This window comes from Pezoporus flaviventris, unplaced genomic scaffold (genome assembly GCF_033815535.1).
Source record: "Pezoporus flaviventris isolate CSIRO_AGI_PZ_B2104156 unplaced genomic scaffold, CSIRO_AGI_Pfla_v1 ptg000021l, whole genome shotgun sequence".
Taxonomy (NCBI): Eukaryota; Metazoa; Chordata; class Aves; order Psittaciformes; family Psittacidae; genus Pezoporus; species Pezoporus flaviventris.
The window spans coordinates 12,840,269-12,858,920 of NW_026892569.1; the positions used below are offsets into that span (position 1 = coordinate 12,840,269).

Consider the following 18,652-nt stretch of genomic DNA (forward strand, 5'->3'; position numbering starts at 1 on the left):
GGTGCAGAAAACACAGCGGTGGTCGTCTTCCTACTGCTGGGTGATTTGAATGTGCTGGAGCACAGGGGTCATGGTGCAGCTGGAAGAATTATGCTTTTAATGTATAAATCTTCTGCTGCTCTTGCCGTGGGTTGGCTCTGCAAATGGTACAGTGGGAATTGCAGGTGCACATTTCAGGGACCTGCTTTTTTCCAAGGATAATTATGCTGGATTTGGTGTTGAGTATGAGATCTAGCTTAGAAGTCGGAACACTGTCTGACCTATCCGTGTTGAGGGGGTTGGATGTGGTATTAGGGAAATAATCTGTGAGGATTGAAATAATCTTATGTGTTGATAACGCTTAAGGGTAGAATGTGTCCAAACGAGTTCTGGGTTTGTTTCTTTAATAAATGAGTAAAGTCTCTGAGAGGGATACGTGAGGTCAGGGAGGTAAAAATAGTGCTATGGAAAACATGGTCTTATTTCAAATTCCAAGTAACAAAATAGTGCCATTGCTTCCATGTTCTTGGTTGTTGTTTTGTGGATGTGATACAAATATTCTATGGCAGAGCTGACTAATCCCCTAGCCCTTCTGGTGTGATCCAGATTAAATAAATGAAACTCAGTACTATCATTTGTATATTAATATTTTGCAGTTCGTTAGAGGCAGTGTTCAGGGCATTGTCTGGAGCATTTTCCTCTTTAACAGGAATTTATCAGGAAAAAAAATGGACTATTTTAAGAGAATTTTCCAGCCTTGGCAATTGCCTTCAATGTTAATTAAAGGCTACACGTTTTTAGTGCAATCTGTCTGTAGCAGCTGTGTTGTGTACTAGCAATGAACACAGGAAGCAGAATGGTTCAGTAAATCCATAAAGAGCTCAGTAGTGTAGCCTGTCATGAAACCATCAGATTTAAATGTAGGTTATCCTCCTCCTTCCTGTCCTCCCAGAGAGGTTGTGATGGGCTTATCTGAATAGCAAGAATAATAATGGTGGTGATGCCCATGCTTGAGAAACAGCTTGGGAAACTGAATCCAAAACCACTGCTGGCTTTTTTTCCTCTCAGTTTCCATGTAGGACATGAATGCTTCTCCCTACTGATAGCCACACACTTGTGCTCATTTCTAATGTATGTTTGCTCACCTAGCAATAAATACAAGTTCATTTGCTAATGGCTTTTCAGCAAAGAGCAACAAATAGCCTATATTCAATGTTTACCCATTGAACAGAGCACTTAGAACTTGCTTGCAGAACATCCTGTGCTACCCTTTTTTCTGTCTTCTCAGCTGTCCTCAGCTCTCACAGAGTCATGAGGACGAGATGGTAGTTTCTTACCTGAAACACCTTTGGGGACTAGCTCTTAATAAAGTGGCTTCTAGGGGGATATTGGTGACTTGAAGAATAAGATCTTCAGGTCAGAGGTTTGACCACAGCAAGATTTGCTTTTTGTTATGCTCTGCTGGAATGAAGGGCTGGTTGCTCTTCCAGTCTCTTTCCAGTACAAGTGTTCCAACAGCAGCTAAAATGCTTTCAGTGAAACATTAGGCAGAGATTCAACTACAGATCAAGGAGCTTGTACGATCAGTGTTGTTACAGTGGTGTCATATGCTGGGTTTTGAATCCAAATACTGGTGGCATGTATAAATGTTGTGATGACGGTATGTGGTGGACAGAGCAGAGTCCTGCAGCTCGTAGGCATGACCTCTAGCCAGAAAGCCAGTATTTCAGAATCCATATATTCCGAATTCACATGCCAATTTTACTGTGTAAGTGCTGGCATAGGAAGGTCGCATTAGTTAGAAAGATTAGAGATTCCTTTAAAGTGGTGTCTTATAATGATGTCTTGTGATCCTCAGCTGCTTCCAGATCAAAGACTTTCTTCTTGTCAATGTGGCCCTGTCACGCAGTCAAGCTCCTGCTGTAGGATGGTCATCAGCCTATTGTTTTGTTTGCAGGCATTTTAAGCTTTGAAACTGAGGAGACTCCAGACAGAGTTGCGCAACAGGCTGTCGTGACAACTGCATGATGGCAGCGCAGAGGTACAGAGAGATTTGTGTGGTAAAGGAGTTCCTTGCATAGAGTTTTCCCCAATAAAAGTGGGGAGAACATACAAAAATAACTCACATGTTGGAGTAGGAGCAGGGCTTGTTCTGCTGATGCACACCTGAGGTGATAGAGTCAAGTTAGAGCTCCATCCTTCAGTGTGCATGTATCTACTTGCCGGCTTTATAAATACCTCTCATCAGGCTTCACAGATAACATCTCCCACACGATGAGGACCTGCGTCAGGTGCTACAACACACTCTCACCACCCTGGAAGGGAGACTTCAAGGGTAGTTCAGCACTGTTTGCAAACCTGGGTGAAGCAGAGTGTGCAGTAGCACTGAGAGCAGAAAACACCAAGTGTCCATTATCAGGGCGAACAAAAGCCCTAGTGTGCACGTAACCCAAACACTGCTGGTACGTATGAATCGGTGGCTGTGTGCTAAGGAGGAAAGCTGCCAGCCTACAGCCAGCATTCCTGCATCCGGGAATATCCTGACAGTACTACCTACTTACCAACAATAACCATGTGAAGTGGAGCCTTTCCAGAGCTTCACAAAGCCTATATTTAATAGTGTGTTGTATTTATAATGCCTGCCATCCGTTGGATTTCACAAGTAGACTAATCCTCTCAACCGGGCTTTTGGTCGAGCAAAGGTGCCAGTTTTGCTGAGAAAGGAGCTGAAAAGGGGACTTTTGTGGTTTTTTTTTCCAATAGTAGTGGAATAAAAGATGGATCTAGAGCCTTACAGTTATAGTTCTCACTATTGCTCCTGTGGTTTCTGCATAGTGTGCTGGAGGTTTTACAGAACAAGTGTAAGGCAGTTTGTGTGGTGAAAAGCTTGTGACCTAAATTGCTGAAGTCCTGCAGTAAATGCTGGGGCAGTCTTCTATTGAAATACTGTGTGCTCTTAAACACTTCTGGGTTAATAGCACTTTGAGCTGACCAAGAGGATCCAAGAGGAATGATGCTGTAGGAGGAAAGTGATGATAGCTTTCTTAGCTTTAACTACAAAATTAACAGCACCTTGGGTTGCCAAAACGAGCACAGCAGGTTACAGCCAGTTCTGGGGGTGGTACTGTATCCATCAACTATGTTGAGCCTCTGGCCCAGCTTGGCATCTGTGTGTAGCTTTGATACCTTGCCTGCAAGAGGGAGGGAAGGGAATAGATTCACAGCTGCATCACCACCCACTTCTCAATTCAAACAAGGTGGTACTCCTAGTGAATGAGGAGTGCTTGCAGCTGCTGTCCTTCCTCCATGGAGAAAAGCTTTCATCTAAATGCTGCAGGTACTTATTACCTCATTTCCTCTGTACTGTGAGTTTCCCTATGCTGTTCAGGACAGTGGTTCCCATCTGTGGCATGGCTTGGGTGGGTCACTGTAGATTTCAAGAGGGGTTGATCTAAAGATCTAAAGATCAACCCCTGGAGAGGAGCAGAACTGGTTCCCTGGTCTAACACCCACCACATCTCATCTTGCCCTGCCTGCACTTTGAGAGACAGGGAAGGAATGGAGCATTGTCCACAGAGACGCATGTTTAAATCGGCTTTTAAAGCCCTGCTAGAGGAGCTGTGAAGGGATGAGTGCCAGCAAGAGACTTCTCCCCCAGAGAGCGCAGTAACAAGTGAGCAGGATAAGGTGGTCTCCCCTTTATCTGAACGTGCCATGTAGCTAAACAGGGAGACAGGAGCCCACAGGGACTGGCTTGGCAGGGCTGGGAACAGACTGGTCTTCAGGTTGTGGCTGGAAGCTGCTGTGATTGACACCTCAAAGGCCTCATCCTGGCATCCACATCCTGCTTGGATGGGTGATGCTCAGTGGCAAAGATGGCACAGGGAGGTTTCTTCTGAAGCACGAGTGGAAGAGCCTTAGACCCAGAAGATGCTGTTGATAGCCACAAGTGATATTAAAGAGAGGGATTAATTATGATATCTAGATCAAATACAGAGCAAAGGAGTCATTAGTTCACTCAGTGTTGGAACCTAGGTACAGTTTATTTAAACAATGGTCCTGCAGGTTGTGTTTGTCTTGGACAGTGGTTTGTTTTACTGTGGTGTTGCTCATTCATATAATGTATGCAGTGTGCTGGCTGCTATTGGAATGTGGTCCTGTCCTGGAGAACTTCCAATATAGCAAAGAGTTGTGCAGGACTCAGGTTAAATATGGCCCTTTTTTTGATGTTACAATGCTTCAATGTTTGAAGCACCTTCTGTCACAGCACAGATAGGACCTTTCTCTTTAGCTTACGTCCCTGGATTGGTGAATCTGTGCTTTGGAATGTTTATTCAGCAAGTTTAGTACAAGTCCTGGGCTTGCAAAGAGAAGCTTTCCCCAGAGCCACCCAGCAGTCCCCAGGAAAGCCCCCAAGAACATGACTTGAAGTATTGCAGCTTCTGCTGAAGATGCTGTGCCTGTCATCGTGGTGTGGAGATGATTGAGTAAAGTCTCTGATCCTCTTGCAGACTTCTTTCTGTTGGTGTTCCTGCAGATGTCCTGTGTTGGCTCTTTTGTGTCTAGCTCTCTGCTTTCTGTGGTTATGCATGCCCTTTTTGTCCGCTTCTCATGAGTGCTATTGAAGGATTTGGAGTGTTAATCTTCACTTCTCATTTCCGAGGAGTAATAACAGCCTTTCCTCTCTTGCAGAGTGTTTACCATGCCTCTGGGAACGTTCTTCCTTCCTGTTCTCTGTTTCATGGGAGCAGCAATTCCACGGGGACTGCCGTATGTCACGTTCACGCGCAACGCTACGAAATTCCTCCACCTGTCTATGGACTTGGAGTCCGGGGCCATTTACTTGGGAGCCACCAACTTTCTCTTTCAGCTGACATCTGACCTGCTGATGAAGAACATGGTTCAGACTGGACCAGTTCTGGACAGTAAAGACTGCCTCCCCCCGGTCTCAAAGCTGGAGTGCCCTCAGGCACACCACACCGACAATCACAACAAGCTGCTGCTAGTGAACACAGTGCAGAAGGAGCTCATTGTGTGTGGCAGTGTGCACCAGGGGATCTGTGAGAAGAGGAGCCTCACGTCCATTGACCATGTCCTCTTCCGACCAGAGAGCCCTGGTGACACTCAGTATGTTGCTGCCAATGATCCCAACATCACCACTGTAGGACTCATAGCTTACTCAAAGGATGAGGTCCCCTTGCTGTTTGTGGGACGAGGGTACACAAGCCGAGGAGTTGGAGGGGGGATTCCTCCCATCACTACCCGGAATCTCAGGGCCCATGGTGGGGATGTTCAAGCAATAGACTCTCACTCCATTTTCTCCTATGAAGAAACAGCAAAACTGGCTGTGGGCCGGCTCTCAGAGTACAACCACCACTTCATTAAATCCTTCACTTACCGCTCCAGTGTCTATTTCCTATTCTACCGGCGAGACCTCAAATCTCAGTCCCGTGAGTACAAGACCTACATCTCCCGAATCTGCCTGGATGACTCTCACTATTACTCGTATGTGGAGTTACCTCTGCTCTGCCAGAGCAAAACCAATACCTACAGCCTCCTGCAAGCAGCCTATGTCACCCGGCCAGGAAAAGGCTTGGCCCATGGGCAGCTGGACACCGAGGGAGAAGTGCTGTTTGCAGCCTTCTCATCCTGGCAGGCTTCTTCTGGTAAGCTGAGTGAGGAGTCTGCACTCTGTGTCTATGCTATGGAGGAAGTGGATCGCCTGACCAACTGGACTAGGGATGTTTGCTACATGAGAGATGGGAAGTCAGAAGAAGGGACAGAGGTGGCATATATTGAATATGATGTCAGCTCCAACTGTGTCCAGCTGCCCGCAGTAAGTGGCTTTGGCCCTTTGCTAGGGTAGAGAGTAGTCTATAGCATGTTCTTGTGTTGTTTTGTGTTCCTGAAGTCAGCCTGTTTCACTCGGATGTTGAAATCTGTTTGGGTTAAAAGCCTTTGGGCTCAGGCTCTTTCTTAGCTGCTGCAGCAATGCAATGCAACAACTGTTGCATCCTGTTGAAGTACAGTCTGTCATTGCTGCTGCAGCTCTCTGCCCCACATGCGTGGGTTTACTTGCAGAGGGAGATGTGGAGATGTGGCCATGGGGAGAACATCTGATGTGATCTGACCCTGGGGCCTGTCTCTTGGTAAATACCAGGCAAGAGCACTGAAGCTGCAGTTCAGGTTGTTGTTTATCGCTATCTTCATCTCCCGGTCTGTACTGCATGGAAGGAGGAATATGTGCATGTACAGTTGTGTGTTGGGAAGGGAATTTAAGGGGTGTGCTGGGTCCCTGTTGCTTATGGTGGGGCACACCTCACAACAGCTTCCTGCAGGGGAACCCAGGAATGAAAAAGAACATAAGCAAAACTAAGTGTCAACAAAATCCTGATTTCCTATAGACTGCATTAGTCCTGCAGAATTTTGTGCCCAAGGAGAACCTGCGCCTGATCTGGCTGCTCTTTGTCTCCAGTGCTGTAAGAGGTGATAATCCTCCTTTAAACTGTACCACAAAGGCATGATGGGAAGTTGCAGGATAAAAATGTGAGCTAAAGTGGCTGTGACCCTGAATCCTTGCAGTGTATCAGCTTCGCTGGTGCTGTGGTATCGGGATGGTGACACAAACACAGAGCAGCAGCATGCTCCGGGGCGGTGCTGAATGCCATGTCCTGGTATGAGGCTCTGTGGTTGTGAGCAGCCTGTTTTCACCGAGGGCGTTGCTAGTCCTTACTATCACAGCCTGTTATCTTGTATCTTCCTTCTTACAGAACCGGCTGTCCAGATAATTGCCTCTTCCCAGCCCTGTGCTACAAAGAGCAAAGTGGTACCACAGAGCTTTGGAAGTCTCTGAGGTTGGATGTGTGGTCCAAAACCAGTCTTAAAATTATGGTTTTCCTTTCGAGAGCTACAGCTGACTGTAGAATACTTGCGGGACAAGGGAAGAGTAAAGAGCAGGCTTGGAGGGGGATGAATGTAGGGTCAGGAGGAGTACATAAGAGTTGGAAAGCAAGATGCTGCCCAGCTTGATGTCCTGCTTTCACTGTATTTCTTAGCCATGCCCCATGTGTCCTTTGTGGGGGCACATGGGAGGAATTGTCACAGGTGATTTTTAGGGCACCTCAAGGGAGTTAAAAGCCAACCTGGTGTGAGTGGTAGAAAAATCCTGCATTCAAAATGATGTGGAGTCCCCCTGCACTGTTTGATCCAGCGGAGAAGTGGGTACACAGAGGGGGAGAAAAAGCCCAGTCTCTGCTATGCCATTCCTTGCTCACGATCCCAGGGTCCCAGCTGCACAGTTTGGCACTAGTGGGCCGACCAAAGTATAGCATCTTATTAGCAAGTGTGTCCAATGATATGTAAATGTCCCCACAAACTTCATCCTTCACCATTCAGTACATGGTAGCGGTTGTCATTAAGATTGTATCTAACAACACATAAGGGTCTGTGCCAACTCCAGCCGGCTCCATTCAGTGCTGAGTGCAAGCAGCTCTCAATGCACAGTTTATGCAGGAACAGTTTTAACTCTGTTTCAGTGGTGGCAGCCTGTGTTCTGTGTAAGGATAATGCTAATGAAGTTCATGTTTTTCTGCCTCCAAACCAGCCTGTGCACCCTTTTCCCTAGTTAGCACTGCCTCCAGCTTTTAGCCCGTCAGAAGAAGCTAAGATTGAATTTTACAGTTCAATACAATCTCAGCTGGAAAAAAAAATGCTTGTTTTTGTAAGGATTTCAGCATGAGTTCATTTGTTCAGTTTGCTGGAGATCTTTTAGTCCTGGGAAGATCCTTTTAGGCTTGGGAAGGCTGCATATTTTCTGTGGGTGTAGTTTTCAAGGTGTGTAACTTGTCCTTCTGCACCAAGCTTTCAGTCCCCTTCATGCATGGGTATAGATTTGTCTTATTGCTGCTTCCTACCTGTGCAGTGTAGGAAGCACACACCAGAATTCACAGGTACAGCTTCATCCAAACTTGGTGCGCTACAGTAGGACAGTGGATGATCCCCTCTGGCAGGTTAAAGCCCTTCCCCTTGTCCTGTCCCTGTAGGCACTTGTCCAAAGAATCTCTCCAGCTTTTCTGTCAGCCCTTTCCGGCACTGGAAACTGCTCTAAGTTCTCCCTAGAGCCTCCTCTTGTCCAGGCTGACCAAGCCCAGCTCTCAGCCTGTCTTCATAGGACCATGCTAACTGTATAAAATGCTTATATCAATTTACATAGAAGCTCTTTTAATTGTTTTAAGTAGAAAAACGTCTTGGTGTGATCTTGTGTGTAATCACTGTGTCAAGTCTTGCTTCCCTGCTAAGGTATCAATACGTCGGAGAAGTCAATAGAAGTCAGATGGTTAAATGTATTTTACTGTGGGATTACCATAGACTTTGTCAGAAGCTCCTGATCATATTTAAGTTTCTCCAGGAAGCAGTCAAGTGTTAAAACAAGCAAACCCAACAAAAAAAAAGAAAAAACCAACAGAGAAATGGGAGGAGAGGATGGGAAAGGGTGAGGTTTTCCAAGAGGTTGGCAAGAGGTGATGAGTAGATACCCCAGGAATGCCACGTTGTGCTGTTATCACTGACCTCCATTGGGGTCAGCTCTATTGCCTGGTGCCATATGGTACCGTGAGGCTCAGTGCTGCCAAATGCAAAGCCATGGACATCAGACAGAAAAATTACATAACCCTGCTCTTGAGGAATCTAATTCCTGCTCATGTGGAGTCTGAATTCAACCATGTTGCCCAAAGCAGGAGAGAGATGGAGCCGCTGTAGACTGCACAGTTAATGCCTCTGCTCCACACGTAGCTTTGTAAGAGTGATTAGTAAGGGGCTGAGGAGGGGAGTGAAATGTTATCCATAAGGGATTACATGATGAAAATCATTAATCTATACATGCCACATTGCTTGAAACCAAGCCACTGATTGATTTAATAGATGGTGGGGTTAACAGTAATTGCTGGGTGAACAATCCTGCATTCAGTGTCTGAAAGGGTACCATAAAAGTGGACACAGAACAAGGTGTCAAGAAAGATACAAAGCAGCAGAGGAGCTATCCTAGACAAGACTGAGTTTGTTGCTTAGGAGAAAGATGAATCGTAATGGAGTATCTTCTTTCTACACATACAAATGGTTGGCAGCTTTCATTTTCTCTCTAGAATTCAGTAAGTGAAGGATTGTGGGACTGGGAGGGGTCCAGCTGGAACAGAAGGATGACTGGTTTTGCACAGAGATCTCACAAGACCAGAACTGAAGCAGTGTGCAGAGATGACTCGTTTTGACTTCTTCTGGGTCTCTGGTTCTATGAGCTCTGTGATTTCTCGGTGCTCTTTGCAGCAGTGCTCTTTGGAGCAGGCTATGCTCCACCCTGTGTTTATGTACATTCTAATGCTTTGGGATTCTACTTCAGCTTAGAATTTGTACGTGTTACAACAAAACCATGTTAATTATTGGAGGTGATGCTTGTGACCAGGTGGTTTTACCCTGGAAGCAGGGATTCACCTCCTTTTGTTCTTCAAAAATACAGTGAATCTTCCCCAAAGCTGCATAATTGCAGTGTACAGCCACTAATGGTGTTTGGAGATTAAAAGTTTAGTAGAGTTTCAATGCATTCCATTACTGATGCTGAATGGACCTGCTGAAATGTCTTCAGGATTCTGTGAGGGTACAAACAGCCAAACATAGCTAAACTAACTATTAAAAGCTGGTATTTTAGTCTCAGTTAAAATGCTTAGAAGGGTTCAAAGCTGAATTCACTTCTGGGGCATCTGTTGAAGGAATTTGAGTGGAAAGGGATGATGGAAGTGTTAAAGCTACTCGTGTTCCTTGTATCCATTATTTTGTACTGATGTCCCTGTTCTTTCCATTCCCCAAAAAAGGATACCCTGTATGCATACCCCTGTGGCTCTGACCACACTCCCAGCCCTATGGCCAGTCGGGTACCCTTGGAGGCAGCCCCACTCCTGGAGAAAACAGATGCCCGTCTGACAGCAGTGGCAGTGAATGTGGAAGATGGGCACACCATTGCTTTCCTGGGAGACAGCAAAGGGAGGCTGCACAAGGTATGACCTAAATGCAACAGGAAGCCGAAAGGATAAAACTGATCAGGGATGCTCAGGTGGAAGGGGAAAAAAGGCAATTTCTTTTGTCCCTTGGGAAGTCAGGTTCCTACCAAAGGAACTGTCATTCTATCATTACTATCAGGTGGTCTTTTCTCACACTGTACTCACTGTTGGGAACGTGAATGCCCCAAACAGTGGTTGTGGTACCTTTGCTTACATCTGCACTGAGCCAGCATCAGGGCTGGTGCATCCTTCTGCAGATGTTGCTAGGCACATGCTTCCCGTGCTGAAGTCACTGCATTGAGATTTTGGTGGAGGTTGAACTCACACACAGCAGTGGTTCCAGCTTGTTCCTGATATAGGACGGGTGTCCCCAACTCCTGCTGTGACACTTTGCCTGCGTACAACTGTGACTCTCTTGCAGGTGTACTTAGGAGCAATGGGAGATGCACACATATATGCTTCTTTAACTATCCAGTTAAATAGCATGGTGAGTGGAGACCTGCTGTTTGACCAGTTGCAGGAGCACCTCTTTGTCATGACCCAGTCAATGGTAAGAGCAATAAAATCCCTTTCACAGATGAAATGAAAGCATCTGTGGTCCAGACATGTTATTGATGGGAGCTGGGAAGGAAGAGAAGCAGTGTGTACAACAGCAGCTTCCTTCCAGTCTGGCTTACAGGAATGGGGGCTGGCCTTCTGAAAAACTGGAGGAAGCATGAAGGAGTCTTGCTAGTCTCAGCCACAGACTGTTTGGGGGTTCACAAGTAATGTGACCTGTCTTGGTTTTACAAAAGATTCAAAAGACAAAAAGGAGGCTTTGTGTAATTAAAACTGTGCCACTTCTACTGGTTTTAATCAATGAAAAGATTAAGCTGTTCATCTGTAGGCAGGTAACCTACAAAAGCAGAAATGTGTGGGAAGTATCCTCAGCAGAGGTGTGCTTTGGCTGGGCATGTAATAAGTCTTGTAGGTGAAATTATGCTGTACAAGTTGCCATGTGAAGCACCTTTGCCTCTTCTCCTGCCTTCTGTAATACTCTTTGTGCCAGCGGCAGATGTAGAAGAGTCATTCTGATGCCTCTGACTCCTGGAATATTGGTGTCTGCTGAGTAAGAAATCCTTTATTTGAGAGGATTTGTACAGCACCACTCGTATCAGCTCCCTGAGCTGGAAAGAAAAGGATCCTTCTAGTAAAGGGAAATAGCCCTTGAGTTACTCTGAAGGAAAGAACAAACATAAAATGAGAGCATGCTGGCAAACCACTGCTTCCTTTCACCCCCACCCCAAGCACTTTGAGATACTCAGAACTTCTCTAACGCTTCAAAGGAAGAGTTGAAATCTGTGAGTGGAAGACGATGAGGGAAATCTGAAATATATCCTTTCCAGTAATTGTTCTGTCAATTAAAAAGCATAAATTACATCCTGTACTCAGCAGAAGTAATAGGTTGGGGATTAGAAGTTGGCATTTTGAAGTAACTGACAGGGTAGTAGCTGGAGTGTAGAAGCGGATTAAAGGGAGGAGGGCAAGAGGCTGAAATCATCAAGGCTAGTAAGTTTAAAGCAGAAGTGTTTTGCAAGTAAAAGTTACCCCCACATACCAGAAGGTTTTTGTTCCACACTGATCAAAGCTGCTTGCTCTACTTTCAGTCAAAATGATAGTTCTGCCACATAGAGCTGGGCAATAGTGCAGGTACAGTCAGAGCCCTTAGCCAGAGCTGCTGTCTCCAACTTGTGTCACCTGCATGTTGGAGAGATGATGTCCCATGACAGAGTCCAGAAAAGCAGAAGAGTGAATGGTGTTCAGTCTGTTCTTTAACCTATTTTGTTAAAATACAGATTTAGCACAAATAAAGTCTCCTTCTTTCAAAACGTGTCAAGGATAACCCATTAATAGAATACACATTGCTCATCTCGGTGCCTCTGGGCAGCCTGGTGTTTACATGTCATTCACCAATATGTGAAGTGGCCATTCAGATGGGCTCTGTGAGCTTGTTCCTGTTTCCTTTGGTTTTATCCAATATTGGGGATTAAGAAGTTGTTTCAGTGAACATGGAGATGATGGGACTTGCTAGTTAGGTAGAAGAAGCCATAGACCTGGTGCCTGTGCTGTGTGTGCTGTGTTTTCACTGACTGCTTTTTCTGGCAGGTGGTAAAGGTTCCCATACTGGAATGTTCCCTGTACTCGGACTGTGAATCCTGTCTGGCTCTGAAAGATCCATACTGTGGCTGGTGTGTCCTTCAGGGACGGTAAGATAGCTCCCTGTTGACCTGCAAGGGTTCTGGGGAGGGATAGTGCATAGGGATTGTCTCTACTTACTCTCCTCCTTATGTCTGTGTGCCTGAATTTAGTTTATTTTTAGTTCCTTTATGGGATGTCCTCTCTAACTTACTACTGCTCTATCTGCTTCCCTAAAACACCACTGGCAGTAGCACACAAGGGTATCTTTCCATTGCTTTTTTGGGTCACCATTCACCATGCTCCTGTCCAGTGGGTTTCAGCCTGGTTTTAGTCTGCTTGCAGCTCAAACTGTCCCATTTCAAATGTAGAGAAGCTGTGTTATCTCTTCTTGTGTCACTCTCATTTAGCACTCTTCCACTTCTTGCTGCCCTACTGATGTTGCTTAATGAGATATGGTTTGTTCCAGTGTGCCTCTCTGCTTGCTGGCTCTGTCCACCTGTAGAATGCCATAGGAATATATGGATTTAATGGGAATATATATTGCCAGATATATTTTGGCAACAGTTCCTCCTGTTATTGAAAGTGGTGAGAGGCTGAGATTTGTGTCTTGTGTAGCAGCTCCCCCAAGATTCTAGCAAGTGACTAGACTAGACTCTAGCAAGACTCTAGAGTAGTGAGAACTAGAGAAGACCATGGGATGTAGAAGATGGCCAGTGTCAGTTTGGAAGCTGAACGTGTCCCCTTAGATCTCTCATAGAGCTTCTTGCTATTTCCCTGCAGGTGCACCCGTCGCTCTGAGTGCTTGCGGTCCAGGTTGAGTGAGCAGTGGCTCTGGAGCTTTAACTCTACACAACAGTGTCTGTCTGTCCAGTCACTAACTCCAGCCAATATCAGCAGAGAGGAAAAGAGAAATGTGAGTGGTGTTGATCCTCTGATGTTCAAACATGTAGAAAACCCCCTACAAACTGAGGAGTCACAAGTTTTCCTGTTGCTTTCAGTGGGGTACTGAATCAGAGCCTTCAATCACATCTGCTTCACATAAGGGACTTAACAGCTTGGCTGTTCCAGGAGATAATTTCATTGTTTTTTCTCTAGGAAACTAAATGTCCTTGCCTTCACAGAGTTCCTGGGTATTTTGGAGTATCTGGTGGCTGCTTGGGTGAGGTCCCTCCTTGGATTAGTATCTATAAGGTGCTGTGGTCTCACAGTGTTTCTGACACTTGCTGTCAGGAAGATCTAGAAGGAGTTACCCAAAATTTCAGCTTCAGTCTGGCATCTGGGAGCTGGCAGGAAAGCTAAGAAGGTGCTGCACTGTTCTGAAGCCTGATATTGTGTCAGGAGGTGGCAAGAACCTGTTTTATGCTACAGACTTGGGCAAAGGGGGAAGTTGCCAATTGCTTGGTGGGTGCCAAGTTCAGTTTGGGAATGGCAAGAGACAATGATTTGGAACAGTCACTCCTAGGAGGCATTATAGGATATAGATGTATATGTAGATAACTACTTCAGGGGGCTCTTACTTTGAAAAAATAGAATGAGAAAATTAGCTTAAACAAAGAAGAATAAGTTAGAGGGCAGATTACTCACTGGATACTATTGAATTGATAGATATTCCTGGCTATCTCGGACTTACCTTCCCTGCGTGAGGAAGAATTTTACTCATGTTACTTTGAAGATTATGAAAGCCCAGCAGTGCTGACAGAGTCAGGAATCATGTGTCCTTCTCCAGATCCCAGCCAAGCACCAGCTTTGCCAACAGGAGCAGGTCAGTGAAATGCTTTAAATGGAGCATGATAGCTGTGATACCATTGCTGGGAGAAAGTATGTTGTAGGTCTGTCAGATTGCCAGGATTAACAGCCACGGATATATGTGGTGTGTCAGCAGGTGTTCATTTCATTCTTCATAATATCTGTTTGCTTTCTACTTGTGTGTCACACATCCTGTGCTATTTTGGGCTGTTGCCAAATTCCAGTGCCAAATTTTGGTAGTTGGAAAGGAGATCCTGCTCGAAGGGTTGTGTGCAAATCTGAACATGAGCTGAAATGCAGTCTAGAGTGGTGGCTGGTTTGGCAGCTTTGTCATATATCTGGAGAGAGAACTCTCTTAAGTACTCAAACCAAATGCAAACATCCTCCAAATCCCTGTAGTAGTGGGAGAAGGATGTACATGTAAGGGAAGGAGAGATCTACAGTCCTTTAAGTTAGAAATGAATCTGCAGTGCTGCACAAAGTCAGAAAATACAGAGTCAGCTTTCTATTACTGCAAACAATAACTGGCTGATCATTGCTAATTGGCCACTCTAAAGAATATGGGAAGTTCTCAGTTTATAGTCTTTGCATTGGATTTTACCCAGCCTGTGTGTGAGAGCTGCTCTATTCAAAGAGCTCATTCATCTGAAGTAAAAGGCAGGTGCCGGTTGGAAAGCATTCCACACAATTCACCAAAGTGGCTAAACAGATTTTCCATGGAAGTATGCAGCTGGCTAATAGGTCTGAAGCAGTCTCCATGGACATAACATAACATGACAGCAGAACCCAGCTAACACACTGATTCAGTTTCAAACACCTTCATTTTTCAATGGTCTCCATTCAGGGTCATCAAGCAGAGGGGGAAAGGGCTTCATGCACTGCCACTAAAGGCACAGTGGGTAGGATTGGTTTTCCTGTTCAGTTCTGCACATGTGGGCCTGGATTTAAGCACAGTTGTGAAAAATCAGTAAAGCCACAGTCTAGTTCTCATTCCAGGCTTCAGATATTCTTACTGACTCCCTTGTAAGTCAGTCTTGTTCTCATTTCAAGACTCCAGAGATGCTTTACCTGAGCCACTTTCACATTGCATCTCCAAGACTTAACAATTCGCTTTTGTTTTCTAGCCTGAATTTGCTCATGGATGGTTTGTGTCCCTTTGATCTATTTGTGTTGTCCTTTTGCTTCCACAGCTCTAATCCCACTCAGTGAACTATGGCCAGGCATTCTAAGCACGGAGTTTTGCTGTGTTAACTTGTGTTCTTTTGTTACTCAGACTTCCTCTTTCCATCCCTGTACTGCTAGCCCTTCTTTGCATGGCTTCTGTGCTCTGCTAAGATGAATTAGAAGCTGGTAACCAGAATCAAACACTGTTTTCTAAATGAGGTTTCATCAGGGCGTTAGATAGTGGCACTTTCTTATTCCTACTTATAATACTTCTCCCAGCTCACTAAAACATTTGCCTGCCTTTCAGCTTTGTTTTAAAGGTTGCATACCAGCTCATCTGTCACTTTAAGCTGTTGAGCTTCAAGTTGATAGCAGAAACTCTTGCTCTCAATTTGCAAGTGCTCAACCTCATGCTCTGTACCACTGAACAGCATTATTGACATCATGGGAAATAATGGCCTTTTTGGAAAAAGGAATATTTATAAACATGGTGTCATAACCCCGCAATCCTGGGAGGTGTTAGCCCTGCCACCACTGCCAAATGCAATCACCCCTGTGACAGTGATGGGAGCTGGCAGTACTGCAGTGACTCCTGCTCCAGCTGCCTATATAATACCCTGATTTTCTCTTAATCATGGGTTTCCATGCACACCTCATCATCAGCTGATTTACTGGCATGCAGCTTCACTTGCCATCCTGTCAGGAGCCCAGCTTAGCCCTGACTGATCCTTCAGCACACATGTTGGTTGTTTTGTGGTGATTAGGGTTTGCTTGCATGAGGAGGCCTGAATTCTGTGAGAGGAATGATGGACAAGCTTCTAGTTACTTACACCTATAGCAAACTGTCCTGAGAAATGGCAGCTCCTGGAGTTGAGCAGAGCATGCAATGTGGACCCATTATTTGGGAAACCAATACCCAGCTCTGAGGACATTAGTCTGGAACAGGATTAATAAGCTGGGTTAGTACTACCATATGCAAAATTCCTCCTTCAGCTCATGCTATCAGCTGCAGTTAAGTTTTGACCATCTCTGCAGCTCTTTAGTCTATCAGAAGACAGTGATAGTCTTTTCCCAAAGAACTGGGCTATCCTGAGGCTTCTAGTTGACATGAGACCTGGATTTAAAGCAGATAAGCTTTCAGTCCTTGCAAACAAGATTACAAGTCTTAAACCTCTTCCGTGACTTCTTAGTCTGGGCATAGAACAAAGCTCTGAAGATAAAGGGCTATGTCAGTTCTAAGGGTTTGTTTTTCCTTTGGATGAAAAAGGAAGACAATCAGCTTTGAGCCTGGAATGTTACATCTTCCTCTAATACAGAGATGACAGTGGAATTATAGCAGATGAAGATGGAAGACTAGCTTTCTGACTAGCCTTCCTTCCCGTGGGTTGGCAAGAGCTGTCATAAAGTACTCCTGGCAAACTTGTCCAACTTGATTCTAGTGTCCGTAGGATAATCCAGTGATTGAGATGCTAGAGGAATCTGTCTCCATGTTTGACAGTGTCTTTCCTGGAGCATGCTGAGTCTCTTAACAGTATGGCAGGCTTAGAGTGGCTCCATTTCTAAGAAACTTTTGTTTTCATTTTCAGATCATGTCACCATAAAGCTCGTAGTGCGTTTCCATGACATCTTCATTGCTTCTGTGGACTTCTCTTTCTATGACTGTGCTGCAGTGGCCCTGCTGTGGAAGTCGGCACCGTGAGCACATGCTTTTTCTTCTCTGTAGTTCTAGGGAGGGTGGCTCTCCCCTGCCTGGGTCATCTCAGCAGCTGCTTCTCCATCATTATTCCAGGTGCAAGAAGTGTGTGAGCAGCCTCTGGGGATGTAACTGGTGCATCCAGCAGCACCTCTGTACCCACAAAGCAGCCTGTGAGGAAGGAATCATTATCTACAATGAAAGGGTGCGTTTCATACTCGGTCCTAGTCCTGTGTGCTAGAACAGCCTCAGTGAGATGCAGTGAATCAGATCTCAGGTAAAATAACAGCTCTCAGTTGCATGAAGCAAGGATGTGAGCTGCTGGAGCAACACGAGGCTCTGTGTGCCTCATGTTAAAAGGCCTTGCTAGGTTTCTGAGGAATTGCCATCGAATGAAGCAGATTGCCCTTCTCCTGGGGTTATCCAGCCTCTGTTTTCAAAGCAAGGGACAAGAACAAGCTGGCAGAGAGGCTGCAAGGGGGAAAGTGAAATAGATGCCCAGTTTGTGGCTGCCACAGGTAGTCTTGCAGTTCAGCGGGGGATGAAGGCAGGCAGACCTCCAAGTGGAGGTGAGTGCAGTAATCGGCGGGAAGAGGGAATGTTGCTGGATCTTCTGCACTTTGAGCATTCCCCAGTCTTATCCCAAGACAAGGTGGCATGAGATGTAGCTCTCACTTAAATCCAGAGGGTGAAGCAGCCTCTTGTGAGCACTACCACAGGAAGTAGTATGAAGTGTTTTCCTGCTTGGATTCTATACTGTTTTATTTTCTTTCTCTCTTCTCACCCCATGATGTTATTTTTCTCTAGGCCCAGATCCCAGCCTCAGGTGTGTTTCCTTCTTCAGCAGCTCCCCTCACCAAGTCTTCTACCACAGCCCCAACCACGGCCACAAAACCCATCACTCCCCCCATTGTGCGAGTGGTACCAAGCACTGTGCCCTCCTCAGAGCCCAACCGCATCACGTTCTCTGCAGCCTTGGACATGACATCTGAGCCTACAGAAACCCTCAGCTATACGTACTTGACTCCCTCAACTGAAGCAGCCTCTCTCCAGGCCATCACAGAATCCCCCCTGCCACCACCAGCAGACAAACCTGCTGTCACTGAGCCAGAGACAACTTCTCCTTCTGCATCTGTCCTCACCAGCCCATCCAAAAACATGGATCATGCAGCCTTGCCCACTGAAGGGCCAGCCACCGCCCAGGGGCCACAGCACACCAACCCACCCACCACGCTAGTGGGTAGCCCTCCGCACACCTTTTCAGCAGCAGTAACACCTTCTCCTCATGTCACCAGCTTGAAGTGGCCTCCGAGTTCTTTTCCTACCACAGAGGCACTGACATCTGCCATCCCATCTCCCCAAACTCCCAGCCAGGTGCCGGGGGGTCCTGCTGCCTCTGAGGATTCTCCTGGATTGCTGGGAACTGAACTACCTGCTTCAGAGCTCCCACCATCAGCTCCCCCAGAATGGCTGCTGGAGGAAGGCACGGAGCTGCAGGACACGGAGGACTGGATGGATTTGCTGCAGGCTGAGAATGACACATCTTCCTTCTCTGCTTCTACCCTTCTGTCGGGTGATGGGGATTCTTCAGAGAGGGATGTTCCTGACTTCCCCAGGATCCTTCACCCAGACCTCAACTATCAGTATGATGCTCCTGAGTTTTGGGAAGAGGTGAGTTGCTGGATTCCCAGTCTAACACTGTAACACTGAAATGGTCATACACATTGCAGGTCAAGTATTTCAGCACACAGGAGGGGTTGTGCCCTCTGAGCTTGTAGAAGCTGAGGGGTTGTGCCCTCTGAGAAGCTGTAATGTGAGGGGAAACAGCAGCCTGAGGAAGAAAAAC

At 46.0% G+C, this 18,652-nt stretch overlaps 1 protein-coding gene across 3 annotated transcripts in view; it reads left to right on the forward strand.

Annotated features, from left to right (window-relative positions):
- PLXNB1 (plexin B1) overlaps positions 1-18,652 on the forward strand; it is a 72,912-nt gene that overhangs the window by 33,707 nt on the left and 20,553 nt on the right. For 2 of the 3 annotated variants that reach the window (XM_061456117.1, XM_061456118.1), the window contains exons 3-11: positions 4,672-5,815; positions 9,840-10,022; positions 10,447-10,575; positions 12,171-12,271; positions 12,984-13,116; positions 13,809-13,965; positions 16,700-16,808; positions 16,903-17,011; positions 17,614-18,477. In XM_061456117.1, coding sequence (XP_061312101.1) covers positions 4,682-5,815; positions 9,840-10,022; positions 10,447-10,575; positions 12,171-12,271; positions 12,984-13,116; positions 13,809-13,965; positions 16,700-16,808; positions 16,903-17,011; positions 17,614-18,477 — 2,919 coding nt within the window. In that variant the 5' untranslated portion in view covers positions 4,672-4,681. The remainder of the gene's footprint in view (positions 1-4,671; positions 5,816-9,839; positions 10,023-10,446; positions 10,576-12,170; positions 12,272-12,983; positions 13,117-13,808; positions 13,966-16,699; positions 16,809-16,902; positions 17,012-17,613; positions 18,478-18,652) is intronic. The other variant, XM_061456119.1, reaches the window with a different exon arrangement.